The sequence below is a fragment of the Oncorhynchus mykiss genome, chromosome 15 (assembly GCF_057628025.1).
Source record: "Oncorhynchus mykiss isolate SJ-2025 chromosome 15, ASM5762802v1, whole genome shotgun sequence".
NCBI classification, from domain to species: domain Eukaryota; kingdom Metazoa; phylum Chordata; class Actinopteri; order Salmoniformes; family Salmonidae; genus Oncorhynchus; species Oncorhynchus mykiss.
In genome coordinates this window covers 52,848,408-52,866,779 of record NC_143036.1, presented here as the reverse complement: position 1 = coordinate 52,866,779, position 18,372 = coordinate 52,848,408, and the positions used below count along the sequence as shown (strand labels likewise).

Genomic DNA, 18,372 nt, shown 5'->3' with positions numbered 1-18,372 from the left:
ACATAGAAATAGACAAACAAGACATGAAACATAGAATGCCCACTCAGATCACACCCTGACCAAACAAAACATAGAAAATACAAAGTAAACTATGGTCAGGGCGTGACACATAACCTCTGACTCCTCTCGCAAAATGAAACATTCGCCTCAAAACAGTTTTACCTGTGTTCAAAATCAAACACGGCTCTCAAATCATAAACAAAGTGATCAAAATGATATACACTCTCAAGCAGTCAGTAAACAATACACCGAAAAATAGAAAACACATTGTTCAAAACATACAATTCTCATGGAGAAGTACATTTTTTATCTAAAAAAATATTCATATTTTCCGTTATTGTCTTTTGATGAACAAAAACATGTTCTATCATACTGGTTCAGAATTTATCAGAAATTACTACTCTGCTTTGCTCTTTGCAATTTTGTTTTTTGTTCTTCCTCCTCCTTGTACCCCTATTTTTACAGTACTGTACCCTGCATCTCACAAACTTCTCCTTTGTCTCTGTGATACTGTAATTCTTGTTCTTTGTTGATATGAACCTGCAACCAGTCAAAATCTATTGAGCAGTCAGTACTGTTAATAAATGGAAAGCACAATGTTCAGGGCCATACAGTTTGTCCATTGTACAGTATACAGCCTACAATGCACTGTACTACAGTATACAATACTAAAAGGGACAAAAAAGGAGTAAACGTGATCAATGTGCTTCTTCTTGTCTTTGGGCTGGGTCAGGCCAGAGGACTTCGTCGACATCACAAGCAATATTGTCCCTCCTGAGGCAACGGGGGAAGAAGCCTCTTGTGTGCTGTATCCAAACCCTGACATGATTCCTCACCTATATCACCACAGGCTAAATCCATGGCTTGCAGCAGATTTACTCTGGTGTAGAGTTGTCTATCATACACTTTCCATCTCCAAGAGGAGAAAAACTCCTCAATCGGATTCAGGAAAGGCGAGTATGGAGGGAGGTACAAGTTCATAAACTGCCCATTGATGTTAAACCATTCCTTACCTGAGCAGCTCGGTGGAAACTGACATTGTCCCACACTATCACATAGGTGGGAATGGGATTCTCATTTAGCTCTTGACCCTGCTGCTCTTGAACCTGCTGCTCAAAGAAAATATATCTTAGATTGGCAATAAATCTTAGAAGGTGCTGGGTGTTATATGGCCCGAGTGTAACATGGTGATGTAGAACACCATGTTTGCTGATAGCAGCACAGATTGTGACATTGCCACCTCGTTGACCAGGGACTTCAACAATGGCCCGCTGTCCAATCATGTTTCGGCCTCTCCTTCTCCTCTTTGTTAGATTGAAGCCTGCTTCATCGACAAAGATGAACTCATGGGGTCTGTCCAAGGATTCCAAGTCAAATATTGTCTGTGTAGAAACAGAATATACTGTATGTAGGATTTTGTAAGTCGTACAGAGACAGTGCTATACTGTAGAGTACAATTAGGCTTCTGATTCACATACATTGTACGTATTGAAGAGTAATGTCATTCACATAGTATGTGTTAGTACTGTAGACAATCTGGATTAAAGTAAATGTTTCTGAATGTATACTTACTTGCACATACTGAGCTCGCAGTTCTTTCACCCATGGTGAGTTGCACTCAAAAGGTACTCTGTATACTTGTTTCATTCGCATCCTGTTACGATGGAGGACACGGTCAGTTGTGGAAATGCTCACACTGTCGATTCCCTGGAAGTGTGTGTTGTCTTGTATCACTTGTTCCTGGATTTCTCTGAGTCGTATTGCATTATCTTCAAGGACCATGCCAACTATAACGGCCTCTTGCTCCCGAGTAAATATAGCTGTCCTTCCACCTGCATGTGGCAGCCTTGCAATTCTACAAAAAGTAGTTGTGCAGTTACAAAACATATTCATGCAGTCCAATACATACAGTGATTAACTTTACAAATGTCTATTGAAACAGCTGTATATAGTGTAGTACAGTAAATTTGCAATTACAAATATACAGTAGTATCCTGTACCTGTTCTCTTCTCTGAATGTCCTTACTGTGGTGGACACAGAAAATCGGCTCAAAATTGGGTTGCACTCTAAGTCCTGCTTCCCTCATTGTCAGTCCATGGACAAGAACATGGTCTATAACTGTTGCTAAAATTTCATCAGATATTTCCACTCTTCGTCCTCCTCTTCCTCTTTCTTGCCCTCCTCCTCCTCTTCCTCCTCGTCGCCCACCTCGCATACGCACTCGTCCTCGTACTCTCACATTGTTTCTTCTATCCATTCTCAGACTTTCTCCTTCCCACCTTCAACAAATTGTTTGCTCTCTGAACTGGCTTATATTGGTTGTGTCGCATTATTTGAAACAGGTTAAATCAATTTTGAGTGTTTGTGTTCAATCAATGACATGTCTTCTCTATTTGTATTTGATTGTTGCCACTTGTGTTTCCCAGTATGGATGACATGTGCATTAGAGTGCAGAATGTGTTTTGAGAATGAGAATGTGTTTAGAGTTCTGCTGAAAAGTCTGCAAATTGTGTTTTACCATGTGAAATGGTTTAAGGTATTGACAACAGACTTCATAATTAGCTAAATGAGTCCAGGCAACTGAGAACTTTGTTCAGCCAATGGGTTTTAGTGTTTTAGCAATTGAGAAAAACTGTAAAAGGTTCCTGTATTAGAAGAGAGAGAAGACCGCCTGACTGGTGGGGGAATCTCCAGTCATGGGAATGAGCCAATCAGCTTGCTCTCTCCCTCTGAGCCGCTTGGCAACAACCTCCTCGGCAAAGGCAAGCTTCTGTGTGTGAGGAGTGTGTGTGTGCGAGCGTGTTAATCATAGGACAGCCAGTACATGCCACACTCCTCTTTATTCAGGTATTGTATGAGAGCCAGCTGTTCAATGCACTCAGGTTAGACTAAACACACATGTGCGCGCACACACACACACACACTTTAATTTGTGCTATAAAATGCATGATTCAGGGGTGACCACTTCCATCCCATGATTGACAGATAAATGGATGACCTCATGAATTTATAATGAAGCTATAAGTAGACATGGCATTATAGTCTGTATAGTTGGGGCCAGAATACACAATGAACATTTACAAGCTACGGTATAAACTGATGTCACAAGTCCAATACAGAAAACATAAAGAAGAATTGAACAAGATGATTATTTTCTACCTGCAGCCAATACATATGCAAGATTCATAGAAGACTCTTGTAATAGCCGACGGACTGTTCATGTTGCATGTGTTGTATTAAAACCATAGAAGAGACATGCAAGCTGAGTCTTCTAAGGTCTCACACGCCATATCTATGAAGGAAAATCACCACAGCCTTGTATTCAACTCAAATCAGATGTATTTAAAAAGCCTGTTTTACACCAGCGGATGTCACAAAGCTTATACAGTATTCAATCGTGCTGCCACATAGGCATTTAAGTTACTGTAACACGTATACAAATACACCACTGACATATATTCAGCCGTACAAGATTCTTATATGACTTTGATTATTCTTTTCCTTATGGGTTTATACTGTATATCCTTTATCGTGTATCCAGGTTAGTCCTATTGAGATACTGACATCTCAATTATACTGTATAAGGAAACCCAGGACAAGAGGAAGTATAATAATGTTTTTATTAACCAGTGTAAGGAGGCTACGAAAGGGTACAGAATAGTCTCACTCACCAGCATATTAAGGGAATGAAAGGGTGTTTAGCACATGATATAGGTAAAGTATTCAGTATTGGCTCCTGTCTCTCCCTTCCTGTCAGGGTGGCTGTGTTTTGGGCTCCTAGGCAATGTTTCTAAAGAGGAGATAAAGTCGGGTTCCCGCTAAGGCGTTGGCTCCACTGCCAGAGCGCTAGCTGGCTCGTGCTGCTCACTCACAGGTGTCTTCCAATGCACCCTGGCCTCCTGTATCTGGCAGATACACACAAACAGTTGTCAGCCTCAACGGGGGCCTGTGTGTGTCACTGGCCTCCATCATGGGAGAGAGGGGAGTGGATGGAGGGAGAGGGGGGTAGTGAGGAATGGGGAGTGTGTGTGTGTGTGTGTGTGTGTGTGTGTGTGTGTGTGTGTGTGTGTGTGTGTGTGTGTGTGTGTGTGTGTGTGTGTGTGTGTGTGTGTGTGTGTGTGTGTGTGTGCGTGTGCGTGTGCGTGTGTGTGTGTACATGCGTCACTGGGTGAACATCTAAGTCACACTGCCGCACAGAGTAGGAGCTACAATGCATCTGTGCCCAGCATGACAAATGCGTACAAAGTGGATTCATTCAACAAACTATTTCATTGGTCTGTTAAGTGGTTAAGTGATTATATCATCAGATTAAAACAAAAATGCACATATTTTCTTATGGCAAACAAACATTGTTTTCACAAATTCAGTGCAGTAGATCTGCGTCTGTTGAATGTTTATAGAAGGGCAAATGAGATGAATCAAATCAAATTTTATTGGTCACATACACATTTTTAGCAGATATTATTGCGGGTGTAGCGAAATGCTTGTGTTTCTAGCTCCAACAGTGCAGTAATATCTAACAAGTAATTTAATTTCTAAGTAATATCTAACAATTTCACAACAATACACACAAATTTAAAGTAAAGGAATGGAATTATGAATATATATAAATATTTGGACGAGCAAGTCGGAGCGGCATTGACTAAAATATAGTAGAATAGAATGTAATAAGGTATTACATCATATGATATGAGTAATGCAACATATGTAAACATTATTAAAGTGACAAGTGTTCCAATTATTAAAGTGGCCAGTGATTTCAAGTCTATGTCTACAGGGCAGCAGCCTCTAAGGTTCATTTTATTTTTTATTTCACCTTTATTTAAACAGGTAGGCTAGTTGAGAACAAGTTCTCATTTGCAACTGCGACCTGGCCAAGATAAAGCGTAGCAATTCGACACATACAACAGCACAGAGTTACACATGGAATTTATATACAGTGAGTGCAAATGAGGTAAGATAAGGGAGTTAATGCAATAAATCAGGCCATGGTGGCGAAGTAATTACAATATAGCAATTACACACTGGAATGGTAGATGTGCAGAAGATGAATGTGCAAGTAGAGATACTGGGGTGCAAAGGAGCAAGATAAATAAATAAATACAGTATGGGGATGAGGTAGGTAGATAGATGGTGTCACGTTCTGACCTTTATTTCCTTTGTTTTGTCTTTATTTAGTATGGTCAGGGCATGAGTTGGGGTGGGCAGTCTGTTTGTTTTTCTATGTTGGTTTTTGTGTTCAGCCTAGTATGGTTCTCAATCAGAGGCAGGTGTCGTTAGTTGTCTCTGATTGAGAATCATACTTAGGTAGCCTGGGTTTCACTGTTGGTTTGTGGGTGTTTGTTTCCGTGTGGGTGTTTGTTGCCACACGGTACTGTTTCGGTTTTCATCACATCATTTATTGTTTTGTATTTCACTGTTCAGTTCGTTTTTAATAAATCATCATGAACACTGACCACGCTGCATCTTGGTCCGATCCTTACTCCTCTTCAGACGAAGAGGAAATCTGCCGTTACAGATGGGCTGTTTACAGATGGGCTATGTACAGGTGCTGTGATCTGTGAGCTGCTCTGATAGCTGGCGCTTAAAGTTAGTGAGGGAGATATGAGTCTCCAGCTTCAGAGATTTTTGCAGTTCGTTCCAGTCATTGGCAGCAGAGAACTGGAAGGAAAGACGACCAAAGGAGGAATTGGCTTTGGGGGTGACCAGTGAGATATACCTGCTGGAGCGCAGTGGGTGCTGCTATGGTAACCAGTGAGCTGAGATAAGGCGGGGCTTTACCTAGCAGAGACTTATAGATAACCTGTAGACAGTGGGTTTGGCGACAAGTATGAAGCGAGGGCCAACCAACGAGACCGCACAGGTCACAATGGTGGGTAGTGTATGGGGCTTTGGTGACAAAACGGATGGCACTGTGATAGACTGCATCCAGTTTGTTGAGTAGAGTGTTGGAGGCTATTTTATAGATCACATCACCGAAATCGAGGATCGGTAGGATGGTCAGTTTTACGAGGGTATGTTTGGCAGCATGAGTGAAGGATGCTTTGTTGCAATATAGGAAGCCAATTCTAGATTTAATTTTGGATTGAAGATGCTTAATGTGAGTCTGGAAGGAGAGTTTACAGACTAACCAGACACCTAGGTATTTGTAGTTGTCCACGTATTCTAACGCAGAGCCGTCCAGAGTAGTGATGCTGGATGGGCGAGCAGGTGCAGGCAGTGATCGGCTGAATAGCATGCATTTAGTTTTACTTGGATTTAAGGTGCTAGTGATGGCTATTTAAAAGTCTGATGGCCTTGAGATAGAAGCTGTTTTTCAGTCTCACGGTCCCAGCTTTGATGTACCTGTACTGACCTCGCCTTCTGGATGATAGCGGGGTGGACAGGCAGTGTCTCGGGTAGTTGTTGTCCTTGATGATCTTTTTGGCCTTCCTGTGACATCGGGTGCTGTAGGTGTCCTTGTGGGCAGGTAGTTTGCCCCAGGTGATGCGTTGGGCAGACCGCACCACCGTCTTGAGAGCCCTGCATTTTCCGCCGGTGCAGTTGTCATACCAGGTGGTGATACAGCCCAACAGGATGCTCTCAATTGTGCATCTGTAAAAGTTTGTTAGGGTTTTAGGTGCAAAGACACATTTCTTCAGTCCCCTGAGGTTGAAGAGGCACCGTTGCTCCTTCTTCACCACACTATCTGTGTGGGTGGACCATTTCAGTTTGTCAGTGATGTGTACGTCTAGGAACTTTAAGTTGTCCACCTTCTCCACTGCGGTCCCGTCAGTGTGGATAGGGGGGTTCTCCCTATCCACAGTGGAGTAGTTTCAGAAGTGAAAGAAGCACCAATGTGATATTCCCAAGGCTCTCTAGTTGTACAGTATAGTGCATAAAGATTCCATTCAGTTTAGTGGTAAATAACTGCCACCTGCTGGTGAAAAATAAAAACTACAGTCTGCTTGACATTACTCAGACATACTCTCAGAAAATGTAAAAGTTTTTTTTTTATTATAAAGATGAAGACATGAACACACAGTTTATTTTAAACTTAACTGTTTAAAATAATGCCAAATACAATGCATTCAAATACCACCTATTATAAATGTAGATTATACAGCAGTACAGTACAGTATCCCTTCACCCCCATTATAATAATTTATTTGATTAAAACATGCTCTAAATAATCCACTGTATCATTATCTCCTCACATAACCTGTCATAACAGAACCTGGATGATATGGAAGAGGAGGAGGAGAGGAGAGGGACAGTCACAGAGCCATATCATCAAGAAATAAATTGTGCCATCAACCCATACAGGCTCTTTTGAGATAAGTGCTCTGTTCAGGGAGGCCCTGCATCAAGCACAGCAGACAGCACCAGGACAAAAGTATTGTGTCTAAACCCTTTCTAAGAACTGCTTAGGAGGCTGACAATGAGTGACCGACCCTCTCTCTTTGGCAAGCATGCCGTTTCAACATGCGTTCTGTCTGTGTAAAGTGGACTATGAGCCACACTCTCTTGGGAGAGTTGAGCGGAAGACTGAAGAGAACCGGTACCTCACTATGAGCAGTGGTTCTGGCTGAGGTCCAGGTACTGCTGAAGGAGAGTCTTCCACTGTCTCATCTCCTCCAGGTAAGTCCTCTCCACCTCACTAACGCCTGCTAACTCACCCATCCTAGATGCTGTCTCGACTGAGGACACAACATAGAAAGATAGAGATGATTGAAGGATTGCTTGAATGAATCAATAGGGTTATTAATATGTTGCATAGCATAATGTTTGCATAGCCTAAAGCAGGTAGGATTGGGTTTCTTGAGTGATGTAGGCCTATAGCATTTGAAATAATGTATGTAGGATATTGCTAGGTTACCCATGAGTAAGACAGCGTAGGCAGACAGCACCAGGATCAGCAGCAGAGCCAAAGTCGGGAGGATGAAGAGGATGAGGAACAGTCTGGGTCGAGGGTGAGTGTGTGATGTTTTACTGCCCTCCTCTACATCACTGGTGTGTAGAGTCTTGATGCGCTCCTCTTCGATGCCAACAGCACTGTGTACATTTACCAGCTGCGTCACACCACCCAGGCAGTCTGGGAGATTAATAAATACTTGAACCTTTTCTTCGAAGGGTTATCGTTGAGCTTCATGTTTTGTTTGTAGAGGTAGATGGAGACGCTGCCTCTGGCTCTTTTAGAACAAATTGTGTGTGTCAAGGAGCCTTATCTATGTATTTTGATAGTACTTTGATTGATCCCTGGTAAATTAGTAGGAATAAATTCACAGGTGTCATGGACATATTTTTTAAACATATAATTAGGCATAATAATTATGGCTCTAGATTGCAGGAAAAATATGTTTCAGGTGTTTGAAAAATACTAAATTCAGCGAACTCCCCCTCCATCCTCACGTACTTTGTGCCTCCTCTACAATAATGGGTGCATGACGCCCCTGAATATATTTGTATGCTTTTGCTGCCCTAACCTGCTGCAGGCCCGTGCTATGATACTGATGATTTGTCGCCACAGATGGTTTAAGTTCTAACATTGTGGCTAGATAGAGTAGGCCTACAGCTCCATCTACTGGTCACGTCGGGGACAACAGTGCTTGACAACTGTAGCATTGAAGCTAAGCCTTACCCTAACCCTTTTCCAAAGCATAACCTCATTCTCCTAACCTGCCACTTTAATTCACCTAACCTGCCACGTTAATGATCCTAACCAGCAACGTTAGTTATCCTAACTTGCTTTGTAAACAAACCATACCATCAGTATCACCACACTGGCCATTGCTGTTGGCATTCTTACCTCTTCTTTCCTCAGCAGTGGGTGTGGTCTGAGAGCTCATTGGCTGTTCTGAAATCAACCAGAGGAGAGGACAGTCACACTACCATAGAAAATAAACCATGGCATTATAAAGACGATACAATTCATATACTGGACCATCATGACGGGAACATTTCTAACTCAATCTGGTATAACTGATTCCAGACAAACCATGTGAGGGACATTTTATTTCCTGGATTCTGTCAGATCTTCGTCGATGATCAAAATAAATACATGCCTCTCACCATGGGGGATTATTGATATGCCCATATTAATAATCAGAGTACACAATATGAATATCTGAGTACATACAACATGTACAGTACATTTTGCACATACAGTACCAGTCAAAAGTTTGGACACACCTACTCATTAAAGGGTTGTTCTGTATTTGTATTATGTTCTACATTGTAGAATAATATTGAAGACATCAAAACTATGAAACAACACATGAACATATATTTTAGATGATCAATTCTTCAAAGTAGCCACCCTTTGCCTTGATGACAGCTTTGCATGAATGCTTGCATGAATGCTTTTCCAACATTCTTGAAGGAGTTCCCACATATCCTGAGCTCTTTTCCTTCACTCTGCGGTCCAACTCATGCCAAACCATCTCAATTGGGTTATGGTCAGGTGATTATGGAGGCCAAGGCATCTGATGCAGCACTCCATCACTCTCCTTCTTGGTCAAATTGCCCATACCCTGGAAGTATGTTGGGACATTGTCCTGTTGAAAAACAAATGATAGTCCCACTAAGCTAAAAAAAAAAAGAAATGGCGTATTACTGCAGAATGCTGTGGTAGCCATGGTGGTTAAGTGTTCCTTGAATTCTAAATAAATCACAGACAGTGTCACCAGCAAAGCACCCCCACACCATCACACCTCCTCCTCCATGCTTCACGGTGGGAACCACATAGGCAGAGATCATCCATTCACCTACTCTGCATCTCACAAAGACACGGTGGTTGGAACCAAACATCACAAATTTGGACTCAGAAGACAAAAGTACAGATATCCACAGGTCTAATGTCCATTGCTCATGTTTCTTGGCCCAAGCAAGTCTCTTCTTATTATTGGTGTCCTTTAGTAGTGGTTTCTTTGCAGCAAATCGACCATGAAGGCCTGATTCATGCAGTCTCATCTGAACAGTTGATGTTGAGATGTGTCTGTTACTTGAACTCTGTGAAGCATTTATTTGGGCTGCAATTTCTGAGGCTGGTAACTCTAATGAACTTATGCTCTGCAGCAGAGGTAACTCTGGGTCTTCCTTTTCTGTGATGGTCCTCATGAGAGCCAGTTTCATCATAGTGCTTGATGGTTTTTGCGACTGCACTTGAAGAAACGTTAAAAGTTCTAGAAATTTTCCGAATTGACTAACCTTCATGTCTTAAATGAATGATGGACTGTCATTTCTGCTTATTTGAGCTGGTCTTGCTATAATATGGACTTGGTCTTTTACCAAATAGGACTATCTTCTGTATACCACCCCTACCTTGTTACAACACAACTGATTGGCTCAAATGCATTAAGAAGGAAAGAAATTCAACAAATTAACTTTTAACAAGGCACCCTGTTAATTGAAATGCATTGAAGCTGGTTGAGAGAATGCCAAGAGTGTGCAGAGCTGTGACCAAGGAAAGGGGTGGCTACTTTGAAGAATCTCAGTTATAAAATATGTTTAGATTTTTTTCTAACACTTTTTTTGGTTACTACATGATTCCATATGTGTTATTTCATAGTTTTGATGTCTTCACTATTATTCTACAATGTAGAAAATACAAAGAAAAACCCTTGTATGAGTAGATGTGTCCAAACTTTTGACTGGTACTGTGTGTGTGTGTGTGTGTGTGTGTGTGTGTGTGTGTGTGTGTGTGTGTGTGTGTGTGTGTGTGTGTGTGTGTGTGTGTGTGTGTGTGTGTGTGTGTGTGTGTGTGCCTGTGTCTGTCTGTCTGTCTGTCTGTCTGTCTGTCTGTCTGTCTGTCTGTCTGGTTTCTTGTTGATGAGGAAAGAAAATTATAACTCTTCCTTCATTCCTTCACCGTATTTGTTCATGCTCAGTCTCAATACATAATTTCCTCCTTCTATCATATTTCCTTCTGTAAAAGAAGATTGATATCCACCGTCTTGAAACCAGGTCAGTAAAAACACTTCACTGTGAGCCTATACGTGTACGTGCACCGCTCAGTGAATGTTTCTCTGACACAACCACAGCCCCACACTTCCTTTGTGCCTTGTCACTAAGGCAGAGAGCCTCAAGACCAGAGCTGACTAATTATACCCCAGCGGAGGTGACACACTAACAGGTGGCCGCTCTCCCAGTCTCCCTAGAGACATGGACAGCCGTGCCACCCCTGCAGCCAGCCAGCACTCAGCTCGGCTCTGTTTTTTTCTTGCTCTTACAGTACCTCTGAAGACTAATTTGCTGCATCTGATTTATAGGCACCCAACACTCGCCACCATGGAGGGGTTCAGATTAGATATGCTGTATATGCTAGGAGTCACCTGGACATTGTGAAAGCAATGCATGCCTCTCCCAGTGTGTTTACATCCATCAGCGGGAGCTGCCATTTTGTCAACACAGCAACACACACAACAGTGAGCCACTGAGAAGAAAACATGAGGAGTGAGGCGCTCTGTGACAATTTTTTTATTGTGATAGGCAGCAGAGCTGGCTGGCTCCAGTGCCAACTCTATACAGGGGTGGAGGGCTGGTGGGGGGTGGGGGGGACAGTGTGAGTGTGTGTGTGTGTGTGTGTGGGGGGGGGGGGGGGGGATAAATGCTATGGAGATGAACGTGGTTAGCATGAAAGTGGTTAGCATCCATCTGGAAGTGTGTCAAATCAAATCAAATTGTATTTGTCACATACACATGGTTAGCAGATGTTAATGCGAGTGTAGCGATATGCTTGTGCTTCTAGTTCCGACAATGCAGTAATAACCAACGAGTAATCTATCCTAACAATTATACAACTACTACCTTATACACACAAGTGTAAAGGGATAAAGAATATGTACATAAATATATATGAATGAGTGATGGTACAGAACGGCATAGGCAAGATGCAGTAGATGGTATCGAGTACAGTATATACATATGAGATGTATGTAACCATTATACAGTATTAAGTGACATTGTTTAAAGTGGCTTTTTTTTCTCCATCAATTTCCATTATTAAAGTGAGCTGGAGTTGAGTCAGTATGTTGGCAGCAGCCACTCAATGTTAGTGGTGGCTGTTTAACAGTCTGATGGCCTTGAGATAGAAGCTGTTTTTCAGTCTCTCGGTCCCTGCTTTGATGCACCTGTACTGACCTCGCCTTCTGGATGATAGCGGGGTGAACAGGCAGTGGCTCGGTGGTTGTTGTCCTTGATGATCTTTATGGCCTTCCTGTGACATCGGGTGGTGTAGGTGTCCTGGAGGGCAGGTAGTTTGCCCCCGGTGATGCGTTGTGCAGACCTCACTACCCTCTGGTGAGCCTTATGGTTGTGGGCGGAGCAGTTGCCGTACCAGGCGGTGATACAGCCCGACAGGATGCTCTCGATTGTGCATCTGTAGAAGTTTGTGAGTACTTTTGGTGACAAGCCAAATTTCTCCAGGTTGAAGAGGCGCTGCTGCTCCTTCTTCACAACGCTGTCTGTGTGGGTGGACCAATTCAGTTTGTCCGTGGTGTGTATGCCGAGGAACTTAAAACTTACTACCCTCTCCACTACTGTCCTGTCGATGTGGATAGGGGGCTGCTCCCTCTGCTGTTTCCTTAAGTCCACAATCATCTCCTTTGTTTCGTTGACGTTGAGTGTGAGGTTATTTTCCTGACACTTTCCTGACATTTTCCTGGCCCTCACCTCCTCCCTGTAGGCCGTCTTGTCGTTGTTGGTAATCAAGCCTACCACTGTAGTGTGGTCGGCAAACTTGATGATACAGTTGGAGGCGTGCATGGCCACTCAGTCGTGGGTGAACAGGGAGTACAGGAGAGGGCTCAGAACGCACCCTTGTGGGGCCCCAGTGTTGAGGATCAGCGGGGTGGAGATGTTGTTACCTACCCTCACCACCTGGGAGTGGCCCGTCAGGAAGTCCAGTACCCAGTTGCACAGGGCGGGGTCGAGACCCAGGGTCTCGAGCTTGATGACGAGTTTGGAGGGTACTATGGTGTTAAATGCTGAGCTGTAGTCGATGAACAGCATTCTCACATAGGTATTCCTCTTGTCCAGATGGGTTAGGGCAGTGTGCAGTGTGGTTGCGATTGCGTTGTCTGTGGACCTATTGGGGCGGTAAGCACATTGGAGTGGGTCTAGGGTGTCAGGTAGGGTGGAGGTGATATGGTCCTTGACTAGTCTCTCAAAGCACTTCATGATGACGGAAGTGAGTGCTACGGGGCGGTCGTCGTTTAGCTCAGTTACCTTGGTTTTTTTGGGAACAGGGACAATGGTGGCCCTCTTGTAGCATGTGGGAACAGCAGACTGGGATAAGGATTGATTGAGTATGTCCGTAAACACACCAGCCAGCTGGTCTGCGCATGCTCCTAGGACGCGGCTGGGGATGCCGTCTGGGCCTGCAGCCTTGCGAGGGTTAACACGTGTGTGTGTGTGTGTGTGTGTGTGTGTGTGTGTGTGTGTGTGTGTGTGTGTGTGTGTGTGTGTGTGCACGTGCGTACACCTGTTCTTAGGCTTCGATAGGCTGGATGCCTCTATTACCCTGGGGGGACTAAATCTAACATGACTGGAGACTGGAGCATAACTAGTCGTTACTATCAGCTATTCCATGCTGTTCAGACTTTCAAGCTCTCAAAAGGTCTAGACAATATTGTCGTTCACCAAGGAAAGCACATATTGGTAATCCTAGAGAGGTTTAGTGAAGAGAAAGTCATTCAGTGAAACAAGGACAGCTATTGAGTCTAGACAAAAGTGAGGTGAGGTCAGGGAATGCATTCAATAGCCTGATGGAAGTTGTACCCTCCGAGGAACATTCCTTCTTCTTTGTATCTCAAACTGAATAACCCACAGATAGATAAAGAGCATATTGTAAGATTCCACACAGCCTCAAGAGAATAGTGTCTGTGGACTGACTGACCTACAGTCTGCATGCATATGATGTGGGAATGAATATGACAATTCATTAATTAATAAACACCAACCTGTGAGTTTCAGCAGGTCCTTGGGGTTGGAGCACAAGTTCATCTTGTGGAGGTCGTTCAGTGATTCTGCCGAGTACAGTTTCCTCTCCTCGTCGAAACAGTCCAGGTCTAGACAAATCTCTGTCATCGTCTCTGATGTTAGGGCCATCTTGAAGACAGGAAAGTCTCTCTCAATGGAGTGTTATCACAAACTTAACCAGAGAGCGCCAATTCCATGCCTTAAACATGAGCCCCTTCCATAAACGACATACTTTCAAAACAAATGGACTTCAAAATTAGTTGAATCCAAAAATAGTCCAAATTAAGAGGCGAACATTCTGTTTTTTTTAAGTGAGTCTAAAAGCCTAGCTTTAGTAATGGGTGACCCAGTGGCCCCTGAGAAATGGGGCCAGGGCATGGACCCCCTGGGGAGGTATGTGGGGCATGACCCTCAGCAGGTCCACCCTGTCAGGGCCATGGAGGGAGAATGACAGTGTTAGGGCCATGGAGGGAGGAATGACAGTGTCTGGCATTGCCATCCCCTATATCCCTCCGTCAATCCCGATTCGTCTGACTGACAGACAGACAGCTGTGCCCTTGTCTTTTCCCCTGGGTCCCTGATAAATGACAGCTCGGAGGGTTTCAGAGAATGCTATTTGCCATACCAGAAGGGTCTCACGTATCGGAATTCACACATTAAAGGGTCAGTCCATGTCCATTAGCACACAGCCTTCACACCCATTAACACTGATACTGTAGGTCTATCGGTCTCTGGTTCCAAGTGCCTTATAAAGTGACACGTACAGTAGTCTGGTCCACAATCTGTATGTGGTTTACTCAATTCCGCTGAGCATCATTGTTATACATACATTATAATGCATGATAACAATAGACTGCAGAGTGAGTTCTCCAGAGTACACAGTAGTGATTTGGGGCCAGGCTAGTGTTGATTATGCACCAAATTGCACACAAGGACCAGTTCCACACAATAGGGCAGGTCAAGGGAGGATGTTAATCATTTGATAATAATAATCATAATTCAGTGTGTTTTTAAAAAATTGAATTACAGCTGCATAGCTAATGTTATTTTTTGGTGTACAAACACATTTTCATATCTGTATTGTACATACACGTGATTGTAAAGGTTTTGTATATTTTGGTTTGGTCCATCGCGGGTTATCTGTATTTCCGTACCCCCTTATTGTTCTCTTTTGCCTGACCTTCGGCTAGCTAGATATGTTGTCCTTGGCTCCGCAATTGTTCAATATAAAACCGTGGTAATGTTACACAATGTACTGTTATGCAACCATACGTTTTGTTACAATGTGGACAATATAAAGATGTATGTTAACAACTTTCACCGAGCTCGCTAACTAGGGTACCTATTGTAACTTGTGAGTACTTGGGACAATGTTTGAGTGAGTTTCCATGTGCTCGCGCAGGTGCCTGGGAGCTGTGACTGCGCCAAGGGCTAAAAAAAATTGTGTTGTCTCTTCGTGTGCAGGTATGTCATTTATTTTGTCCGAATTATGTTGCATCTCATTTTACATTGTATTGTATGGTGTGCTGTTGTGCACTGAATGTATGCACGCAGCACCTGTTATTTATTTTTGGCGCTCTCTTTTGCCTGACCTTCGGCTAGCGAGGTGCCTGAGGTCTGTGACTGCGCCAAGGGCTAACATTGTGTGTTGTCGCTTCGTGTGCAGGGCAAATAAAAATAATCCAACCAGCAGACCTCCAGTTGTGGCTGCGTCCTACTTAAATCACAACACGCAGAAGGAACCACGCTACACTAGCAAAATCAACAGAAAGTGTTGATCATTAGCTAAGCTGGTTTGACAACAAAGATACGTTGTCCCCCACCGTTAAGAATCACTGGCTGAGATTGCTAATTTACATACTGTTAGTCCTAATTGTAAAACTATCAGTTATATAGTGCCTGCCTTGCTCTACAGTTTTCTGTCAGCAAGTGTATTGTTTTTCTATCACTGTACTTACCAGTTTGCAGGAGAAAAATGAAGCCCGAAAGATACAGGATTTCCAAACTGGATCACAATAAACTTGTGTGGTTGTTACCTCAATAATCCCGGCGGATACAGTGTTATTATCACAGCATTGTGTGTGTGTGTGTCCTCCTTTTGCGTGAGGATCCATTTATCCCGACTAAATTTGTCTCGAGAGACAGAGCAGAGGATCGGGTTTCCAAATAGGCCCACTACTACCTGCCAGAACTTTAGATGGAGACCATTCCGTTGCCAACGTAAGTGGAAACCCTAGGCATGAAAGATGCATCTGACTATTTGTTCCTAACTTGGTGTACCGCTTTCATAGCCTAAAGTTCAAGGCTTTGGTAGACTAAAGGGATAGTTTACCAAGTATATGGACAAGGTATGACAGTCAATGGTACACTATATACAAGGTATGTGGACACCCCTTCAAATCAGTGGATTCAGCTATTTCGGTCACACATCTTCATAGACAAACACTCTTGCAGTAGAATGGCCTTTACTGAAGAGCTCAGTGACTTTCAACGCGGCACCGTCATAGGGTGTCACCTTTCCAAGTCAGGTCGTCAAATGTCTGCCTTGCTAGAGCTGCCCCGGTCAACAGTAAGTGCTGTTATTGTGAAGTGTAAAAGTCTAGGAGCAACAACGGCTCAGCCTCGACGTGGTAGGCCACACAAGCTCACAGAACGGGACTGCCAAGTACTGAAGCGTGTACCGCTTAAAAATCACTCACTACCAAGTTCCAAACCGTCTCTGGAAGCAACGTCAGCACCAGAACTGTTCGTCGGGAGCTTCATGAAATGGGTTTCCATTGCCGAGCAGCCACACACAAGCCTAAGATCACCATGCGCAATGACAATCGTCGGCTCACTACCGTTTGGACTCTGGAGAAGTGGAAAAATGTTCTCTGGAGTGATGAATCATGCTTCACCATCTGGCAGTATGACGGATTCATCTGGGTTTGGTGGATGCCAGGAGAACGCTACCTGCCCAAATACATAGTTACAACTGTTAAGTTTGGTGGAGGAGAATTAATAGTCTGGGGCTGTTTTTCATGGTTCAGGCTAGGTCCGTTAGTTCCAGTGAAGGGAAATCTTAACGCTACAGCACACAATGACATTCTAGACGATTCTGCTCTTCCAACTTTGTGGCAACAGTTTGGGGAAGCCCTTTCCTGTTTCAGCATCACAATGCCCCCATACACAAAGCGAGGTCCATACAGAAATGGTTTGTCGAGATCGGTGTGGAAGAACTTGATTGGCCTGCACAGAGCTCTGACTTCAACCCCATTGAACATTGGAATGAATTGGAACGCCGACTGCGAGCCAGGCCTAATCGCCCAACATCAGTGCCTGACCTCACTAATGCTCGAGGCTGAATGGATGCAAGTCCCCGCAGCAATGTTCCAAAATCTAGTGGAAAGCCTTCCCAGAAGTGTAGAGGCTGTTATAGCAGCAAAGGGGGGACCAACTCCATATTAAATCCCATGATTTTGGAATGAGATGTTCGATTTTGGTCATGTAGTGTAACTACTGTATGGTGCCTATGTTAGCATGTTCACATCCAAATCATCTATAAATAACTTGACTCGCACAGAATATTTTGACACTTAAGGTAGATTTGGACATGAAGCACAAAAATGATTATATAGATACTGTTTATTTGCATTGGTGCAATATGTCATTTTGCAATTTGGTTGAACTGTCCCTTAAAGCTAGACTCCTTCGTTGCTACATCCAGTTTATACCCACTGCTTCTTGAAAAATAAAACACCTGAGCTTAGTTCAAATGTCATACTGCATCAGAACCCAAAATATAAGCTTGTTTTCCTCCATTTGTAAACAATGTAAAACACTGTATAGCCTCAAAACATGGTTAAAACAATACTTTTACTATCATTGATGGTCAGTCACTGCATCCACACCGCTGTCTGAATTTGAGAGTGGTTACATTTCCCGGTAACAATTCATTTGGATAGTCTTGTCTCTTGATGCTCTACAGACAATCAGTAACAGTTCAACTACCTACTAACACTAACGATGGGCTATCCAAATAAAGCGTGGCCCATTTCTCCATCCCCCAGCTTTGTACCAAAACAGGCAGGTGAGCACATCGCTTAAGGTCTCTAGAAATATATATTTTTTTATATACACTGCTCAAAAAAATAAAGGGAACACTTAAACAACACAATGTAACTCCAAGTCAATCACACTTCTGTGAAATCAAACTGTCCACTTAGGAAGCAACACTGATTGACAATAAATTTCACATGCTGTTGTGCAAATGGAATTAGACAACAGGTGGAAATTATAGGCAATTAGCAAGACACCCCCAATAAAGGAGTGGTTCTGCAGGTGGTGCCCACAGACCACTTCTCAGTTCCTATGCTTCCTGGCTGATGTCACTTTTGAATGCTGGCGGTGCTTTCACTCTAGTGGTAGCATGA

General features: G+C 43.3%; 1 protein-coding gene and 1 pseudogene across 3 annotated transcripts; both read right to left on the bottom strand.

Moving 5' to 3' along the window:
• Positions 1 to 977: 977 nt before the first annotated feature.
• Positions 978 to 2,258, bottom strand: LOC149978099 (uncharacterized; annotated as a pseudogene).
• Positions 2,259 to 3,604: 1,346 nt separating this feature from the next.
• Positions 3,605 to 16,543, bottom strand: LOC110490228 (uncharacterized). 3 transcript variants are annotated; one of them, XM_021563497.3, is made up of 6 exons: positions 15,919 to 16,543; positions 13,942 to 14,089; positions 8,790 to 8,837; positions 7,860 to 8,075; positions 7,546 to 7,680; positions 3,770 to 3,906 (listed from the first exon to the last, which is right to left on the bottom strand). In XM_021563497.3, exons 1-5 carry the CDS (start codon positions 16,072 to 16,074, stop codon positions 7,550 to 7,552), a joined length of 699 nt encoding a protein of 232 aa, XP_021419172.1. In that variant the 5' UTR covers positions 16,075 to 16,543; the 3' UTR covers positions 3,770 to 3,906; positions 7,546 to 7,549. The 3 variants fall into 3 exon arrangements, with proteins under 3 accessions (XP_090056434.1, XP_021419172.1, XP_090056433.1); XM_090200307.1 differs by lacking the exon at positions 3,770 to 3,906 and having other exon boundaries at positions 6,972 to 7,680; XM_090200308.1 differs by lacking the exons at positions 7,546 to 7,680; positions 7,860 to 8,075 and having other exon boundaries at positions 3,605 to 3,906.
• Between the last annotated feature and the right edge of the window lie 1,829 nt (positions 16,544 to 18,372).